We start from the raw sequence: 18,978 nt of genomic DNA, 5'->3' as shown, positions 1-18,978 counted from the left end.
GCAGTTTTCATGTACACTGGCTCTGAGTTAAGCCTCATACACACAGTACGATTGTTGGCCAAGTGAGCGTCTGATTTTTGTCAAAAGGGCGTGTGCCAGGATCTTGTTTTGCATACTAACGGCACACAATTGTCGTGCCACAAACACGAACATAGTGACGTACTACGAGGAATTTCAGCTCTTGAGTGCCACCCTTTGGGCCCCTTCTGCTAATTCCGTGTTTGGTGAGCATTGATTCCGAGCATGCTGGTTTGTACTTTCGACTTTTGTGTGACGGATTTGTGTACTGACCATATGAAAATCAGACGATGTCTGCTGAAAATTAGCTAGACTGTCATCCAACATTTGTTGGATGAAAATTGGACAACAGTTGTCAAAAGGAGCGTACTGACGGTAAGAATTTAGGACAACAGTCTGTCAACAGACAATCCCCTTCCAACAATCATACCATGTGTACAAGGCTTCAGGCTGCATGGCATTGAAAAGCAGGTCTCCGGGACTTTCTGAAATTATAAGGCCTCGTACACACGATTGGATAGCCAGAGGACAGCGGTCTGAAGGACCGTTGTCTTAGGTTAACCGATGAAGCTGACTGATGGTCCGTCACGCCTACACACCATAAATAACCGATCGTGTCAGAACGCGGTGACGTAAAACACAACGACGAGCTGAAAAAAACAAAGTTCAATGCTTCCAAGCATGCGTCCACTTGATTCTGAGCATCCACATGTTTTTAACCGATGCTTTTGCACACTAACAATCGGTTCTGACCTATCGGTTAGGCGTCCATCGGTTACATTTTAAAGCAAGTTCCTATTTTTTAAACTAACTAACTAAAGGTTAACTAACCTATGGGGCCCCCACACGATCGGTTTTGACCGATGAAAACGGTCCTTCAGATCATTGTCCTCTGGCTATCCTATTTGTGTGTACGAGGCCTAACTCTTCATCACTCCATAAGAATTTTGTTTTTTGTCTGGCGATCCATTGAAGAGGTTTCCAGTCACTTTATTTCCAACAGGAAGTTAGAAGTAATCCCCATATTAGAAACACAAATGGCAATAAAAAAAACTGACAAAGGCTCTAACCCTTCATTGCTTTGTTTATCTGGAATATATAATATTTTATAATATAAAAGATTAAATGTTTTGGATAAAGTTAGACTTTAAAGATATTTTCCCTTCAAAGAGAATTTGGATCATTAGGAATAGATCTAACATTTTTTGCTTGTAATACTGATAATTAACTAAATGATGTTTGATCCGGTCTTCTGTTCTTGCAAAGGGCTAACAGCTATAAGGGAACTGATAGGGATTTTATGAGATATTAAGCCCAAGGCTTGGCTATATTTATATCTAAACGTAAGACTGCAGAAATATATCATTCATGTGCTACAGACGAGTTAAATGACATGACCATATGTTTGTTACTGATCTGATGACACTGCTGATCTAATCAGCATATAGATGTAGGTGGCTTAGAATCCTCAACCATGAATTAAACACACTACTTTTTCTTACTTTGGTAAAGATTCATGTGATCTATGCATCTATCTATTGTACAAGAAATACACGCTGCAACAAACATTTATCACAATGTTTTTAGGGTTTGTGTAGATAGGCAAATGCAGCGTGCATTATGCTGGGTACACATGGAAGTTGTTTTTCGTTCTACCCAGTGGGCTGATGGAAAAAACGTACAGATCATCATACTAACACAAGCAATGTTAATGCAGTGACTTCCCCGCTGAGCTATTGGGGTTGATTTACTAAAACTGGAGAGTGCAAGATCTGGTGCATTTCTGCATAGAATCCAATCAACGTCCAGGTTTTAATGTCAAAGCTTGACTGAACAAGCCAAAGTTAAAAGCTGATTGGCTACCATGCACAGCTGCACCAGATTTTACACTCAACAGTTTTAGTAAATCAACCCCATTGTGTTCTGGTAGGAGGACTCCCCCTCCACCAGAACACTGTGATTAACGGTTGCAGCCATTGGATGGGAGCGCTGATCTGCTGTTGGTTTTCCAGCATGCTTTTTCGACAGAAACCACCTTCTGTTGGATGTGGATTGAAAGTCGGCTGGTTCTTGCCAAATCAACCATTTTCGACCTATGTACCCAGCTTTATGTTCTCATTTGAGATCTGTTTCAAATCTTTTTTTTTTTAGACCATTTAGAGTTCATTCATAGATGTAGTTAGCCTTCTTTAGATATGCATCAATCTACCTTAAGCTGTTTTTTATATTACCTTAGGCCTCGTACACACGACCAAGTTTCTCGGCAAAAACCAGCAAGAAACTTGCTGGGATTTTTTTTTTGCCGAAGGAAACCGGTCGTGTGTACATTTTTCGACGAGGAAACTGTCGAGGATCCCGTCGAGCCAAAAAGAGAGCATGTCTTCTTTTTCCTCGACGGGAATGGAGAAACTTGCCTTGTCGAGTTCCTCGACAGCCTAACAAGGAACTCGACGAGGAAAACGATGTGTTTCGCCCGTCGAGTTCCTCAGTTGTGTGTACGAGGCTTTATCCTTTTCTGAGAAGAGAATCCATTCTGCCATGCACAAAGGCCAGTTAACACTTGCCCTTGATATATCTGAAAAGACACAGTCCACTTGACATGTCTGAAACAAGGTATACAGTACGTGGCAGAAACAATATTGGAGGGTTGATTTACTAAAGGTGTTGTTCACTTAATAAAGTAGATGTTCATTTTGAAATGTGAATGCTCTCTGCATAGTATATAAGGTTTTTTTTTTTTTTTTTTAGTGCAATTTAAAATAAAAAAAACAAGATTTTTCCCTTGTGCACATAAATGGTTGATTCCCTAAGCTAAGTGAACATTCACTTTGACGAGTAAATAGTCACATTGCTAAGGAAATGGTATCTACTCAGTTATTAGATTAACCTGTATATGAAGCTAATCTTAGAAAGTATTTGCCAAAAAAGTAGCTGATTCTTGGAATAGACTTCTAGCAGAGGTAGTGAATCAGTCAATAGTAAGTGGATTCATATAAGCTTAAGAACATACTATACAAAAAAAAATGTAAAGATTTTTTTTAAACACAGTAGTACGTGCATAATCCATTCCATGCTTGTAATCTAAAGCACTCGTATATCAAAGCAAGTTTCCCCATATTTCTGAGTGTCTCTGAGCTTCTCTGAGTGACTCCGATCATCTCTGAGTGTCTCAGAGCGTCACTGGCGCCCCCACACCTCTTGCCACGTGTGTTACTGCACACCCCAGAGGCTTGAATCCTGCTCGTCTTGCAAGACAACACTCGCAAATCGAGTCAGGATTTTTTTAAAGAAAACAGCTCGTATTGCGAAATGCTCCTAAACCGCAAAGTTTTACTGTATAAATAAATAAAAAAATGGGGAAGACTAAATGGGCCACTTGGTCTTTTTTCTCTAATCACTCTTTTACATCTCTCTTGTGAGTCAGGAGCTTCCAGCTGGCATGTACTAAGTTAAATGGAGCGTTAACATGAAGTATGAGTTTATATTAGATACGTTGGATACATCTATGCCCCTTTCTCAGTTTTCATACTCCACTTCCTATACAATTTAAAGAATATAAATTCCGCTAGTCATTCTATTTCACACAAAGCGGGTGTTTTCAATGTTTTGTGCTCTCAGCATTTGCCATTAATATATTTCTCTGGGCTGACTGTAGGCAAGGATTTTTACACAGACCCCTGCAATATATGCCCTACAGCAAAGAGTTAATATTTATGATATTTTTCTATGTTTATTAAATTACCAAGGACAATTCACCTGCAAAAATTGAACTGTACATGAGCATATTTTCCCATATAATTGATTTGTTCACCTTACAACTGAAAATCCACATGCTTAGTGTGTTCAACTTGAACGCTTACTTGTCAGAAAAGAGATTAGTGACCTTTAAAGTAGACCTGGCTTTAGGGTAGATCAGGCTGTCTTCACATACTGCTTCTTACTGACTAGAGACAAGAAACTGATAACCCAGCATTATTTCCTACATGAGAAAGCTTATTTATACACTGGTAACACATACTGCACTTTGTCTGACAATAAACATTACACTTAAAAATGCTTTTTTTTTCCCCACTTATCTCTACGATGGAAAAAAATTCCTTTAAAAAAAAAAAAGATACTGTTTGCTGAATGGCAGAAATATAGAAGAGTGTGTTTGAAATAGGGATGAGCACAATTCATTTATTATTAATTTCACAATTAGTGATGAGCAAAAAAGATGTTTAATTTCCCTGAAATTTCATAAAAAAACAGTAGATTACAGTGAATATTTGCCATTTTGGCAAACTTCATTGGAATCAATAGGGAAGGCTATTTTGATGATTTTGGAGTGTAATGTGCTTTAACCACTTAAGCCCCGGACTATTTTGCTGGCCAATGACCAGAGCGCTTTTTGCGATTCCGCACTGCGTCGCTTTAACTGACAATTGCGCTGTCGTGCGACGTGGCTCCCAAACAAAATGTACATCCTTTTTCCCCACAAATAGAGATTTATTTTGGGGGTATTTGATCACCTCTACGGTTTTTATTTTTTGCGCTATAAACAAAAATAGAGAATTTTTTTTGAAAGAAAATCTAAATTTGTGGCTTTTTGCTATAATAAATATCCCCAAATCCATATCGGCCAGTTTAGGCCGATATGTATTCTTCTACATATTTTTGGTAAAACAAATCCCAATAAGCGTATATTGATTGGTTTGCGCAAAAGTTATAACATCTACAAAATAGGGGTAGTTTTATGGCATTTTTATTATAATTTTTTTACTAGTAATGGCGGCGATCTGCGATTTTTGTCGTGACTGCGACCTAATGGCGGACACATCGAACACTTTTGACACATTTTTGGGACCATTGTCATTTTTACAGCGACCAGTGCTATAAAAATGCACTGATTATGGTGAAAATGCCACTGGCAGTGAAGGGGTTAACCACTAGGTGGCACTGAAGGGGTTAAGTGTGTCCTAGGGAGTGCTTCTAACAGTAGGGGGGATGGGTTGTTTGTGACATGACACTGATCACCGCTTCCGATTACAGGAAGCTGTGATCAGTGTCCTGTCACTAGGAAGAATGGGGAAATGCTTGTTTACATCAGTATTTACCCGTTCTTCCTCTCCGTGAGACGATCACGGGTATCCCCGCAGACATCGAGTCTGCAGAAACCACGGTCGGGCTCACAGAGCTCGTAGTGGACGCGCGTCCACAATGCCGCTTCTTAAAGGGGACGTATATATACATCCATCTGCCTGCCCGTGCCATTCTGCCGACGTATATTGTTGTGCGAAGGCACCCTGCCTTTGTCCAATCATGCCTTTCACAGCACATCAAGCTGTGATTGGCCAAAGCATACAGGTCATGTGTGTGCTTTGGCCATTCAGCAGCTGTCAATGCACTGTGATCTCGACTTGAACATCAAGCCCATCCTTTCTGACCAATGAGGGAATGGGTTGGCCTTGATTGTCTGGACTTCTATTCTAGTCTGCTTGGTCACAGAAGGCGAGGCTCCGGTTTATACAACTACTAAAACCCATAGAGAGAAAAATGGAATCTACCATTGCTGACCACCTCCTGAATATATTAGTTTTCTATTTGTTTCTGACCTCAATACTCTTTAGTCACTAGTCATCACTGAACTGGAACAAGCTTGCAGGGTGTAACGTCAGAGATAGAAAAATGGAAGCTTTTGGATCAGTACCACGGCAAGGATCTTCAAAATCATTAGCAGCCTACATATGTTCTCAACAGTAAAGTGTCTTTAAAGGGCTCTTTTACCCAGTCTATGCACATTTAATTATTTACATATTCTGAACAAACAGCAAAGGAATTTAAAACTTTATGGAACATACCAGCAGAGGTATTGAGTCAGTGAGAAACACGTGAATGTAAACAATGCTTATCTATAGTAAAAAAAACAAAAAAAACAAAAACGCTTACTTAGCCTCCACTCCCTGTCAAAACTGTTTAGTTCTCTTTAGAAGTCAAAGTTAAAGACTTTGGGGCAGATCCACATACATCTGCGTGGGCGCAGCGTATGTGAGATACGCTACGCCGCTGTAACTTACTTTTTTCTTTGAATCCTGAAAGAATTTGCGCCGTAAGTTACGGCGGCGTAGTGTATCTCTCGCGGCGTAAGGGCGCGGAATTCAAATTGGGCGGGTAGGGGGCGTGTTTCATTTAAATGAAGCGTGTCCCCGCGCCGAACGAACTGCGCATGCCCGGTCCGTCAAAACTCTCAGGGTGCATTGCTCCAAATGACATCGCAAGGACGTCATTGTTTTCGACGTGAACGTAAATGGCGTCCAGCCCCATTCACGGACAACTTACGCAAACAACGTAAAATTTTCAAAATTATACGCTGGAACGACGGCCATACTTAACATTGAGTACACCACCAGATAGCAGCTTTAACTATACGCCGGAGAAAGCCGAACGGAAACGGCGTAAAAAAATGCGACGGCCGCTCGTACGTTCGTGGATCGTCGGAAATAGCTAATTTGCATACTCGACGCGGATTACGATGGGAACGCCACCTAGCGGACGTCGAAAAATTGCATCTAAGATCCGAAGGCGTTCGAAGACGTACACCTGTCGGATCTAACCCAGATGCCGTTGTATCCTGTTTTGAGGATTCAAAACAAAGATATGGCGCGGGAATTTTGAAATTACGCCGGCGTATCAATAGATACGCCGGCGTACTTTCTTTGTGGATCTACACCTTTGAGCCTTTTTTACTACCACCTTTCACCCAATTGGGGAGAGTTCCTCTCATAACTACGGTACAATAGGTACACAGACATAAACATATTTTTAGTAGAGTGATGAAGCGTTACAATATGTCCCAGTGATAATTGACTCTCCATTTCTTTAGCTGGCATTGAAGGGACAGACATTTGCAATATCTTCCTCTTTATTCAAGACCTAAGGAAATGCAGGATTTGGGTTTTCATTCTTTCACATAAAAAGACACTTGAACAATTTTCTTTTCATTATTTAAACTTATCAATCGTACAGCTACTAATGTTGTATATATTTGTGGCAGGTCCTCAGTATGGTAATTAATGCTGCTTATAAACCTGGACGGGTCTTACGAGAGCTTCAATTGGTGGAAGATACATCGTGGAATTTTCAGGAAGAAACTCTTAAAGCCAAGTAAGTTCCAGTGATAATACAGACAAGTTTTTTTTATTGCTGCATCCAATCATGTAAACTGTTATCAGGAGTCAATAGTTCTTATAAAATATGTATACCATGGGACAGGCTTATAAATATGGTAGGTCATACTGGCCTTATTATGGCGATTTCAATTTGACAAAAAGGGCAGCTATGTTCTACCACAATCACCTTATTTGGCTTTACTATGTAAGATAATTATAATACAGCAGGTTTTTACAGCTGCACAGGAGACACTGTTTACGTGAATCAGACACAGGATATGCTTTAAATAACTTGTGCAGACCTGCAACAACTTAAAGGAGATTCATACTCAGCAGGCAGTAAACAATATGCACTTTATACACTTGACTTGACAACCTAGTCTAGAATTTTAACCATAATCTATATACACTCTCCGGCCATTTCATATGGGGATTAAAGGGGTTGTAAAGGTACAATTTATTTTTCCTAAATAGCTTCCTTTACCTTAGTGCAGTCCTCCTTCACTTACCTCATCCTTCCATTTTACTTTTAATTGTCCTTATTTCTTCTGAGAAAACCTCACTTCCTGTTCTTCTGTCTGTAACTCCACACAGTAATGTGAAGCCTTGTACACACGACCGAGTTTCTCGGCAAAAACCAGCAAGAAACTTGCTGGGATTTTTTTTTTGCCGAGGAAACCGGTCGTGTGTACATTTTTCGACAAGGAAACTGTTGAGGATCCCGTCGAGCCAAAAAGAGAGCATGTCTTCTTTTTCCTCGACGGGAATGGAGAAACTTGCCTTGTCGAGTTCCTCGACAGCCTAACAAGGAACTCGACGAGGAAAACTATGTGTTTGCCCATCGAGTTCCTTGGTCGTGTGTACGAGGCCTGAGGCTTTCTCCCTGGTGTGGCGTGTCGTGCTCGCCCCCTCCCTTGGACTACAGGAGTCAGGACGCCCACTAACACACAGCTACTTTCTCTATCTGCAACGTAGAGAGCGTCCTGACTCTCCTGTATTCCAGGGGAGGGGGCAAGCACGACACTCCACACCAGGGAGAAAGCCTTGCATTACTGTGTGGTGTTACAGACAGAAGAACAGGAAGTGAGGATTTCTCAGAAGAAATAAGGACATTTAAAAGCAAAATGGAAGGATGAGGTAAGTGAAGGAGGACTGCACTAAGGTAAAGGAAACTATTTAGGAAAAAAAAATTGTTCCTTTACAACCCCTTTAACTCCAGAGATAAAACAATAATTCTTCTGTTCTACAAGATTTTGGTTCGGCCGCACCTGGAGTATGCTGTCCAGTTCTGGGCACTAATCCTCAGGAAGAATGTACTGGAAATGGGGTACAAAGAAAGGCAACAAAGCTAATAAAGGGTCTGGAGGATATTAGTTATGCGAAAAGGTTGCAAACACTGAATTTATTCTCTGTGGAGAAGAGACGATTGAGAGGGGATATAATTTAAATTTACACATACCATACTAGTGACCCCGCAATAGAGATACAACTTTTTTTGCGTAAGGGAGTTCAACAAGACACGTGGCCACTCATTAAAAATGTAAGTAAAGAGCTTTAACCTCAAACTACGTAGAGGGTTCTTTAACATAAGAGCGGCAAGGATGTGGAATTCCCTTTCACAGGCGGTGGTCTCAGCAGGGGGCATCGATGGTTTCAATAAACTATTAGATAAGCATCTGAACAACCACAACATACAGGGAGGTAATACTGACATATAATCACACACATAGGTTGGACTTGATGGACTTGTGTCTTTTTTCAACCTCACCTACTATGTAACTATATTAGGTACACCTTGCTAGTACCAGGTTGGCCCCCTTTTGCCTTTATAACTGCCTTAATTCTTTTTGGCATAGATTCAACAAGGTGTTGGAAACATTCCTCAGAGATTTTGGTCCATATTGACATGATAGCATCACGCAGTTGCTGTAAATTTGTCGGCTGCATATCCATGATGCGAATTTCCCATTCCACCACATCCCAAAGATACTCTATTGGATTGAGATCTGGTGACTGTGGAGGTCATTGGAGTACATTGAACTTATTGTCATGCTCAAGAAATCAGTTTGAGATGATCTGAGCTCTGTGACATGGTGCATTATCTTGCTGGAAGTAGCCATCAGATGATGGGTACACTGTAGTCATAAAGGGATGGACATAGTCAGCAACAATACTCAAGTAGGCCTTGGCGTTTAAACAATTTTCAGTTGGTACTAAGGGGCCCAAAGTGTGCCAAGAAAAATATCCCCATGCCCTTACACCACCACCAGCAGCCTTAACCACTGATACAAGGCAGGATGGATTAAGGCCGCGTACACACGATCGTTCCAAACCGCTGAGAATGGTCCGACGGCCATTTCCATCGGTTCACTGCTGAAGTGGCCTGATGGTCTGATGTGCGTACACACTATCGTTCCAAAAACGGATCGGGTCAGAACGTGGTGAGCTCAAACACACGATGTGCTGAATAAAACGAAGTTCAATGCTTCCAAGCATGCGTCGACTTCATTCTGAGCATGCACGGGTTTTGAACCGATGCTTTCTGTACTAACCATCGGTTTGGACCGATCGGGCAGCGGGCCATCGGTTTGATTTTAAAGCATGTTTTAAAATTTTGGACCGAAGGACAACAGACCTATGGGCTATACACACGGTCGGTTTGGACCGATGAAACTGAACCTCGGTCCATTCTCATCGTTTTTGTCCGACCGTGTGTATGCGGCCTAATGCTTTCATGTTATTTACGCTAAATTCTGACCCTACCATCTAAATGTCGTAGCTGAAATCGAGACTCATCAAACCAGGCAACGTTTTTCCAATCTTCTATTGTCCAATTTTGGTGAGCTTGTGCAAATTGTAGCTTCAGTTTCTTGTTCTTAGCTGACAGGAGTGGCACCCGGTGTGGTCTTCCGCTGCTGTAGCCCATCTGCTTCAAGTTTTGATGTGTTATGCATTCAGAGATGGTATTCTGCATACCTTGGTTGTAATGAGCGGTTATTTGAGTTAATGTTGCCTTTGTATCATCGCAAACCAGTATGCCCATTCTCCTCTGACCTCTGACATCAACAAGACATTTTCCTCCACACAACTGCCACTTACTGGATATTTTCTCTTTTTAGGACCATTCTCTGTAAACCCTAGAGATGGTTGTGTGTGAAAATCCCAGTAGATCAGCAGCTTTTGAAATACTCAGACCAGCCTGTCTGGCACAAACAACCATGCCATGTTCAAAGTCACTTGAATCCACTTTTCACTGTCGTGGAGAAACACAAATTTTGTGTTCTATTATGAAGTGACTCTGTTGCTAAAGATAAGGGCCCAGATTCAGATTTACATTTGCGTATCTTTCGACGGGCGTAGCGTATCTCAGATACACTACGCCGCCGTAACTTACAGCAGCAGGTCCCGTATTCAGAAAGAACTTGCGCTGTAAGTTACGCCGGCGTAGTGTAACTGGGCCGGCGTAAGCCCGCCTAATTCAAATGTGGAGGAGGTGGGCGTGTTTTATGTTAATTACTCGTGACCCCACGTAAATGACGCTTTTTACGAACGGCGCATACGCTGTCCGTGGACGTATCCCAGTGCGCATGCTCCAAATTACGCCGCAAAGCCTCATTTGTTTCAACGTGAACGTAACTTACGCAAAGCCCTATTCGCGAACGACTTACGCAAACGACACAAAATTCGACGCTGGCCCAAAATCCATACTTAACATTGGCTAATCCTCATAGAGCAGGGGTAACTTTACGCCGGAAAAAGCCTTACGTAAACGACGTAAAAAAATGCGCCGGGCGGACGTACATTTCTGAATCGGCATATCTACCTAATTTACATATTCTATGCGTAAATATACGGAAGCGCCACCTAGGATCCAGCGTAAATATGCAACTAAGATACGACGGCGTAAGAGACTTACGCCGGTCTGATCTTAGGGAAATCTATGCGTAACTGATTCTAAGAATCAGGCGCATAGATACGACCCTGCACACTCAGAGTTACGACGGCGTATCTGGAGATACGCCGTCGTAACTCGTATCAGAATCCGGGCCAAAAAGTACAGACCTGCCATAAAATTAATACTAATACTGATGATTAAATCAGACCTTTTTGATATAATGTGAGTCCAATCCTTGCAATCTTTCTTGCAATGCTACAGCTGTATCATAGGTATTTGACACTTCAGGGTGTGTCGGTCCTCCCGTGCATGCTCTGGTTTCTGCTATGCCACTTCATGACACAGTATTAATGTAGTGGCTGAGGAGACACCATAGCAGACAGTGGGGGATCAGGAGTGTTGCATACCAGGGACAGTCAATGCGTTAATCATCTTATTTTATAGGATTGCCTGTATACTTTAATGTCTTTGATCTAACAGTAGGGCCACTTTAATTCAACATTGAAACTTTCCAGTCAAATTTAGGACATTAAAATTTAACAAGGAATTCACTTTAAATATTCATGATTTTGCTTGGTTAGTAGATAATGGCTTTGTTTTCCTGCAACCGTCTTTTGTGAACCTAAAGGGAAATAGAGAGAAATGTTTGCGCGTTGGGTACATGCAAAAGGAAAGTCAAAATAAAAGCTGCAGAAGTCCTTGTCTACAAACTTATTTTGGGTCATTGGCCTCAGGTATTGAAACAAGAGTGTCAACTTGAGAGCCAGGCGACTAGCACCTGCTGAATGAAAAGTCAGAAATGACTTTCTGCATATTTCTCTCAGGACAGGTTTCCTTTAAAGCTCATCTTCAGGCAAAACAAATTTCCCCTTCCACCCTCTCTCATGATTTTAAATACCTTCTGAAGCAATCCTATACTCAAAGGCAGTCCATAAATGAGTGAATTTTAAAACGAATTGGTTAAACAAACAAACAAACCAAAAAAACAAAAAATCTGACTTGATTCCCCCCATTCACACACTAAATATTTATTGGGGAGTCCACCCCGTCAGAATACACTGATCAGCATTTCAGGCTATAGCCTGCAACGATGATCAAGCAGGTTAAATCCAACGGGGCGTCTGTACAGAAGTCAATCAGTAGATCGACCTCTGTACAACCACAGTGCTCATACATGTATCAAAATTTCGATGGTCCCTGCTGAATTGGTTGAATTTCGATCCATGTATGGCCAGCTTAAATCTGCTGTCTTTGTCACCAGCATAATTTCCAGGTGCTGTGGAATGGTAGTCAAGCACAGTTCCCTTGCGCAGACATCACTGTAGTCCTTCTTCTGTTATCTGGATCCAGAAGACATACAGTGGAACCTCGGATTGCGAGTAACACGGTTAACTAGCGTTTCGCAATACGAGCACTGTATTCTAAAAAATCGTGACTCGGTTTGCGAGTGGTGTCTCACGAAACGAGCACGATTCAGGCCAAAGCGGTGTGCAGTACCGCTTTTGGCCTGAGGTGGGGGGACGCCGGAGCCGAGCAGAGCTGAACTTCGCCGATTGCAGCCGATCAGCGCCGTTCGGAAATGCATGGAAAATCCAGAGTACAGCATGGCTGACCTCAGAAGATCTCGGGTAGGAAGTCTTTCCGAGGTTCGCCAAGGTCAGCCGAAGTGTCCTCGGGCCTTTTCGGCTGTTTCCGAGGCTCTCTGGAACTCCCCTCCTCTGGCCGCATGCGGTATTGCATCCCATTAAAGCAGTGGTTCTCAACCTTTCAAGTGCCGTGACCCTTTGATAAAATTTCCCAAGTTGTGGGGAACCCTAACAGTAAAATTATTTTCATAGCGTGGGTTGTCAGCACCCAGGGCAATACAAGTCATTTGCGCCCCTAATAAGTAATTTGATGGGGGGAGTTCTGATCAGCCAACTTAGGTACTCTTGATCCAGGTAATCTGCTGATCTGAGAACTGTAGTGGGGACTTTTAATTGGGAACTATATTCACAGTTAGTGTTACTCACTGTGTCTCCGACTTTGTGGTGTCTCGTAGCAGTGACACCTCTACCGAAATCAGGAGATAGGGTCTCCTCCAGCCCCTTCCACTTCACATTTCTCACCAGTCAGCTGACCTCTAGTCTCTGTCCCCCAGCCATGCAGTGAACTGAATGGGCACGCAAAAAGGCTGGGAGAGAGGTGTCGGCTTCAGGAACAGCCCAGGATTTGGTGACCCCTGGCAAATTGTAATTCGACCCCCGAGGGAGTCAATGCGGAACAAATTATTTTCATTTCCATTGACTTCAATGAGGAAACTCGCTTTGATATGCGAGTACTTTGGATTACAAGCATACTACATAGCAGTCGTGGTGGGGACACTTATCAACTCCAGACTTGACTATGCAAATGCCCTCTATCTTGGACTCCCAAAATACCAAATCACTCGTCTGCAAGTCGTTCAAAATATGGCCGCTCGACTTGTGACTGGGAAAAAAACATGGGAATCAATCTCACCTTCGTTGAGATCCCTTAATTGGTTGCCCGTAAAAGACAGAATCACTTTCAAAGCACTCTGTCTAACGCATAAGTGTATTCTGGGAAATGCCCCCCAATATCTATGTGAGAAACTAAAAGCTTACAACACCAATCGCATTCTGCGATCCACCAACCAAAATCTACTCCAGATACCCAAAGCTAGATACAAGTCCAAAGGAGAATGAAGATTTGCGGTCCAAGGACCAAGACTATGGAACGCTCTACCAACCGCCATCCGAATGGAGGTAAACCACCTGGCCTTCAGTAGAAAGATCAAGACCCATCTCTTCTGTAGTAATATATTTAACAAATAAGGAAAGCTGTCTGGCTAAGGATTGCTTTTTACCTCTTATGCCCTGTACACACGATCTGTGCGTCTGATGAAAACGGTCCGATGGACCGTTTTTATCGGACAAACCGATCTTGTGTGGGCCCCATCTATTTTTTTCCCATCGGTGAAAAAAAATAGAACCTGTTTTAAAAATTTCTGATGGTTAAAAAAACGATAGAAAAAAACGATCGCCAGCGGGAAATCCATCGATGAAAAATCCATGCATGCTCAGAATCAAGTCGATGCATGCTCGGAAGCATTGAACTTCAATTTTCTCTGCACGTCGTTGTGTTTTACCTCACTGCGTTGGACACGATTGGATTTTTAACTGATGGTGTGTAGGCAAGACTGATGAAAGTCAGCTTCATCGGATATCGGATGAAAAAATCCATCGGTCCGTTTTCATCGGATGAACCAATCGTGTGTACGTGGCATTACTATACTTATTCCTACAGCAATGCGTTCAGTGGGCCTCTTTTATAGCTAAATGTAATATCCTATTTTTATCGGTTTTAGTTCATTTAGGACTGATTACAACAGATTTTTGTTATCCCAGTTTGTAGCATAGATTTACAGATTTTGACGTATATTAAAAGCATGAAAAGATTTGTGTGCCTGTTCAGCCTGTTACAGGCGGCAGGCAGCATATACTGAAATGAAGTGGAGGCATTCTGCCAAATTATTTTCAAGCAGCTGCTGCCAGTTTTGTTTCTCAAGTGCGCAACTGACTTCCTGACTCCAGGAAATGACAATCAGATATCTCTCTGGATCAATAACCTGCTGAGTATGTTTCTTAGTACTGTGCTCTCAAGTGCTGCAATTCCAGAGGCTAAGCTGCTAACCGAATCCCGCAAGAAACCCTGTATGGGGGTTTATTACAAAAGGAAGATTGCCTTTACTTTCATTTTAAATAAATTCATGAAACAAAAATCTATTGATATAGATAAATGGCAATAATTATTCGATTTTCTGCTCTGGTTTACTTAAAGCGGTAGTAAACCAATGGGGATTTTTATTTTTTTAACCTTCAAGGCAAAGTTATAAAGTGCTAGTATGTATCACAAATCAGATTTTGCCCATCAGCTGCAACAAAAAAAGTCATTTTTGGTGTGATGCTTTCCAAGGGAAACCACATCTAAAGGGATGCAGACCCATCAGCTTTCTGCATTAGAGCCCTGCAGGTGCAGAAGCTGATTCATAATTATAAAACCCCTCCCATACAAGTTCACTTTGCATATGGACACAGACAAACAAACAGCTATTCCTTCTGAACAACAAAAATGTATGAATCTGTAATAAAGTTATTTGAAATCCTTGCAATGTACACAGATCATCCAGAGCTGGCCATAGACGGTAGACAGCTTTGCTGAACTGGCCGACATTTGAACTGCATGTGGGCAAACGGAATCTGGTACATTCTGCTAGAATGTAGCTGAATGCACTGGCGGCTAGAATGTAGAATACCCATTGTCTTCTCCCTGTAAGGAGCAGGTATTCCCCCACCTGGACCCGTCATTCCCCCCCCCCCCACCAACGGGAGCACACAATTGCTCAGTAGGAGGGATTCCCTTGTTAGCACTGTCTATGGCTCAACATGGTTAAATTTTGAAAGAATTGTCTTTTAAAAATCAGACATTTTGTGCGTTTTGTGATCCTATTGTGCCTCCATTGATTTTGAAATTCGACCAACCAAGCCTTCAATTTCCCCTCATGTTGCTACAGAAAATATTTTTTTGTGGCTGGGAATCTTCTTTTCTTTCTGGGAATTTTCTTTTCTTGCGCTCATGTGCATTTCTTTTTTTATTACATTTCTCGCATGATTTTCCCTTCATTAATTAGAAAATCGTTTGTTTTTCAAAAAGATTCCAACATGCCCGATCACTCAAATTCGATGGCTGCATGAAAATTGGCTGTTGCTGCCGCCCACTAATGGTGTCAAATTCGAACGAAAATACTTAGATCAGATTTTCAAAAGAAAATTCTTTCAACTTTGGACACATGTATGGCCAGCCTGAGGCCTCGTACACACGACCGAGGAACTCGTCGGAAAAAAACACATAGTTTTCTCAGACGAGTTCCTTGTTAGGCTTGTCGAGAAACTCGACAAGCTTTCTTTGCGTACACACGGTCAAGACCAAAACTCGTCGTTCAGGGGAAGTTCTATTCCACTGGCACAACCCTTGGGGCTTCTTTTGCTAATCTCATGTTACTGCGTGTTAAGTAAAAGTTTGGTAGGAGACGATTTGCACTTTTCAGTCTGTTACAGCGTGACAAATGCGCTATCTCCATTACAAACGCTACTTTTACCGAAGGGGCGCTCCCGTCTCATACTTTATTATGAGCATGTGCGGGTTTCTTAGCATACACACGAACGTGTTTCTCATCGAAAACCAGCCCGACGAGGAACACAACGAGGAAATTGAGACTCCCGTCGAGGAAAAAGAGAACTTATTCTCTTTTTTCCTCGTCGAGTTCCTCGACAGTTTTCTCAATGAAAAGCATACACACGACCGTTTTCCTGCCACCAAGTTTCTTGATGGATTCTGTCGAGGAAAACGGTCGTGTGTACGAGGCCTGACTCTTTAAATGGTATGTAAATGGGATAGGTACAGGCTGGAACTCCAGCTGTCCTAGTTAATTGTAATCAGTATGTCTGTTTAGAAAGAACTATTTTACAAAGATGACCAGACTCTCTTCTTTGCCAAACCTCTGAAGCATTTTATTATTATTTGCATCCATGTACAGTCATTAAAGTTTTATGTTTGCCACCGCAGGATTTTGTAAATAACCTATGCTTTTCAAACCCATATGGGCGAGATTAAGATTTGTCAGGGAAGCTAATTAAACTAATTTGCCATGACCTATTCTTAATGAAACACTTCTGATTACTGCTAATAATGCTATTTCTTAATAGGTGTTTCTAGGCCATATCCTTTAATAGGATTTAAGTATCTTATCTGTGATTTACTCATCTGTGATCCTTTGCTTGCAATATCGTTTTACAGTTGTCATGACTTAACTATTCTTGTTGAAACCTTTTGAAACATTGCCAGAACTACGTTTTTATGATGCACTTATTGAAAATGGCCCAGTTAATTAATTTTACCTTTTATAGGAAACATTTTAATGTGAAGGAACGATGACAGATTTACAGTATTATGTAGTGTTTTACATTCTGTTTATTGTGAATGGATTAAACATTGTTTTAGCAGATAATATACCACAAAAAGCTAAGAGAATGAAACAATTTAAAGTCTAATTATAAGGTAGTAGCTAAACTGAGATATGTATGTACAGTATGTGAACTGTTTCAAAGTGAACCTAGCATCAGAATTGTTTTACCATGAGGAGTGAATGTCCAGTTCAAATTTATTACAGAGCTTTGGCAGCCTATTCAATATGGGTTCTTTAAAGCAACACACATTACATGTACATCTGGTAACAAAACACACTGGTGTAAATGGGCCTTACAGTTAATTATTACTTCTTGTGGAATATCATGTGCTAAGCATTTTTATGCTTTTCTCATCTGAATGAAAACACCATTTTTGTTCAGGCATCAACCATGTCCAGTCCAAAGGCAGATAGAGAAAGGCAGTCACCGCTCAAGGTAGAAGATGCAGATGATGAAATCTCTTCACCGGATCTGAAGCTATGGGTGCTGGCAATGCAAGCTGATGCGTTCCACACTATAACTTAGTGATTAACCACTTAAGCCCCAAGTCTTTTTTTCAGACTCAGCGTTTACACATTAAAAACAAGTTTTTTTTGCTAGAAAATTACTTAGAAGAGAGAATAAAATGGCGGTCATTGCAATGCTTTTTGTCACACCATATTTGCGCAGCGGTCTTACAAGCGCACTTTGGAAAAAAATTACTTTTTTGAATTACAAAAAAAGGACAGTAAAATTAGCCCAATTTTTTTTTATTGCGTGAAAAATAATGTTACACCAAGTAAATTGATACCCAACATGTCATGCTTCAAAATTGCACTTGCTCGTGGAATGGCGTCAAACTTTTACCCTTAAAAATCTCCATAGACAACGTTTAAAAAATTCTACAGGTTGCATCTTTTTAGTTACAGAGGAGGTCTAGGACTAGAATTATTGCTCTCGCTCTAACGATTGCAGCATTACTTCACTTGTGTGGTTTGAACACCGTTTTCATATGCGGGCGCTACTCACGCATGCGTTCACTTCTGCGCGCAAGCTTGTCGGGACGGGGCGCTTTAAAAAAATAATTGTTTTCTTATTTATAATACTGGATTTTATTAATTTTTACACTGTTTAAAAAAAAATGTGTCACTTTTATTCCTATTACAAGGTATGTAAACATCCCTTGAAATAGAAAAAAGCATGACAGGTCCTCTTAAATATGAAATCTGGGATCAAAAAGACCTCAGATCTCATATTTACACTAAAATGCAATAAAGAAATAAATGAAAAATGTTGTCATTTGAAAAAATGACAACAAAATAATGTGCCTTTAAGACGCATGGGCGGAAGTGACGTTTTGATGTCTCTTCCGCCCTGCTATGGAGACGGGTGGTGGCCATCTTGCCCTTACTCGTGTACATGGCAAGCAGGACACAGGACCCGATCGCCTCCACTGCCGGTAAGCAGCGGAGGGCGCGGGAGAGCGGCGGGAGGCCCTCTTCCGCCGCTGATAACGTGATCTCATGGCGAATCCGCCGTGCAGACCACCATTATCGTTTACAGTCCCGCCGCCTGAAGAGGTGTATATCTCGTTTGTGGCAGCAGCTGCTTCCATTACCGAGATATCCCTCTTCAAAAAGAGGACGTATATTTGCGTGCAGCGGGGCTTAAGTGGTTAATCATAGCGTATGATTAAGCACTAAATTCTAGTGTGAAACGCATCAGCTTGTATCCTGTTTGCTGTGGCATGTATCCTGTGATCCTATTTTTACAATAAAAAGCAATATTTTTGGAGTGTGGCTGTCCAGACATCCCCTTTCATTTTGCATCAACCATGTCCAGCATCTTCCTGGACTGAGATGCTGGCTCAGAGACAATGTTATTTAAATCCTGGTACTTTTGCAGGTCTTTC

At 41.5% G+C, this 18,978-nt stretch overlaps 1 protein-coding gene across 3 annotated transcripts in view; it reads left to right on the top strand.

Annotated features, from left to right (window-relative positions):
- Positions 1 to 18,978, top strand: part of SFMBT2 (Scm like with four mbt domains 2) — a 287,202-nt gene that overhangs the window by 248,559 nt on the left and 19,665 nt on the right. For all 3 annotated transcript variants that reach the window (XM_040343342.1, XM_040343341.1, XM_040343343.1), the window contains one exon: positions 7,052 to 7,161. In XM_040343342.1, the coding sequence (XP_040199276.1) occupies positions 7,052 to 7,161 (110 nt within the window). The remainder of the gene's footprint in view (positions 1 to 7,051; positions 7,162 to 18,978) is intronic.

Source organism: Rana temporaria, chromosome 3 (genome assembly GCF_905171775.1).
Source record: "Rana temporaria chromosome 3, aRanTem1.1, whole genome shotgun sequence".
Classification (NCBI taxonomy): Eukaryota; Metazoa; Chordata; class Amphibia; order Anura; family Ranidae; genus Rana; species Rana temporaria.
Note: the sequence above shows the minus strand (reverse complement) of the source record. Positions and strands in the feature narration are given on the sequence as shown.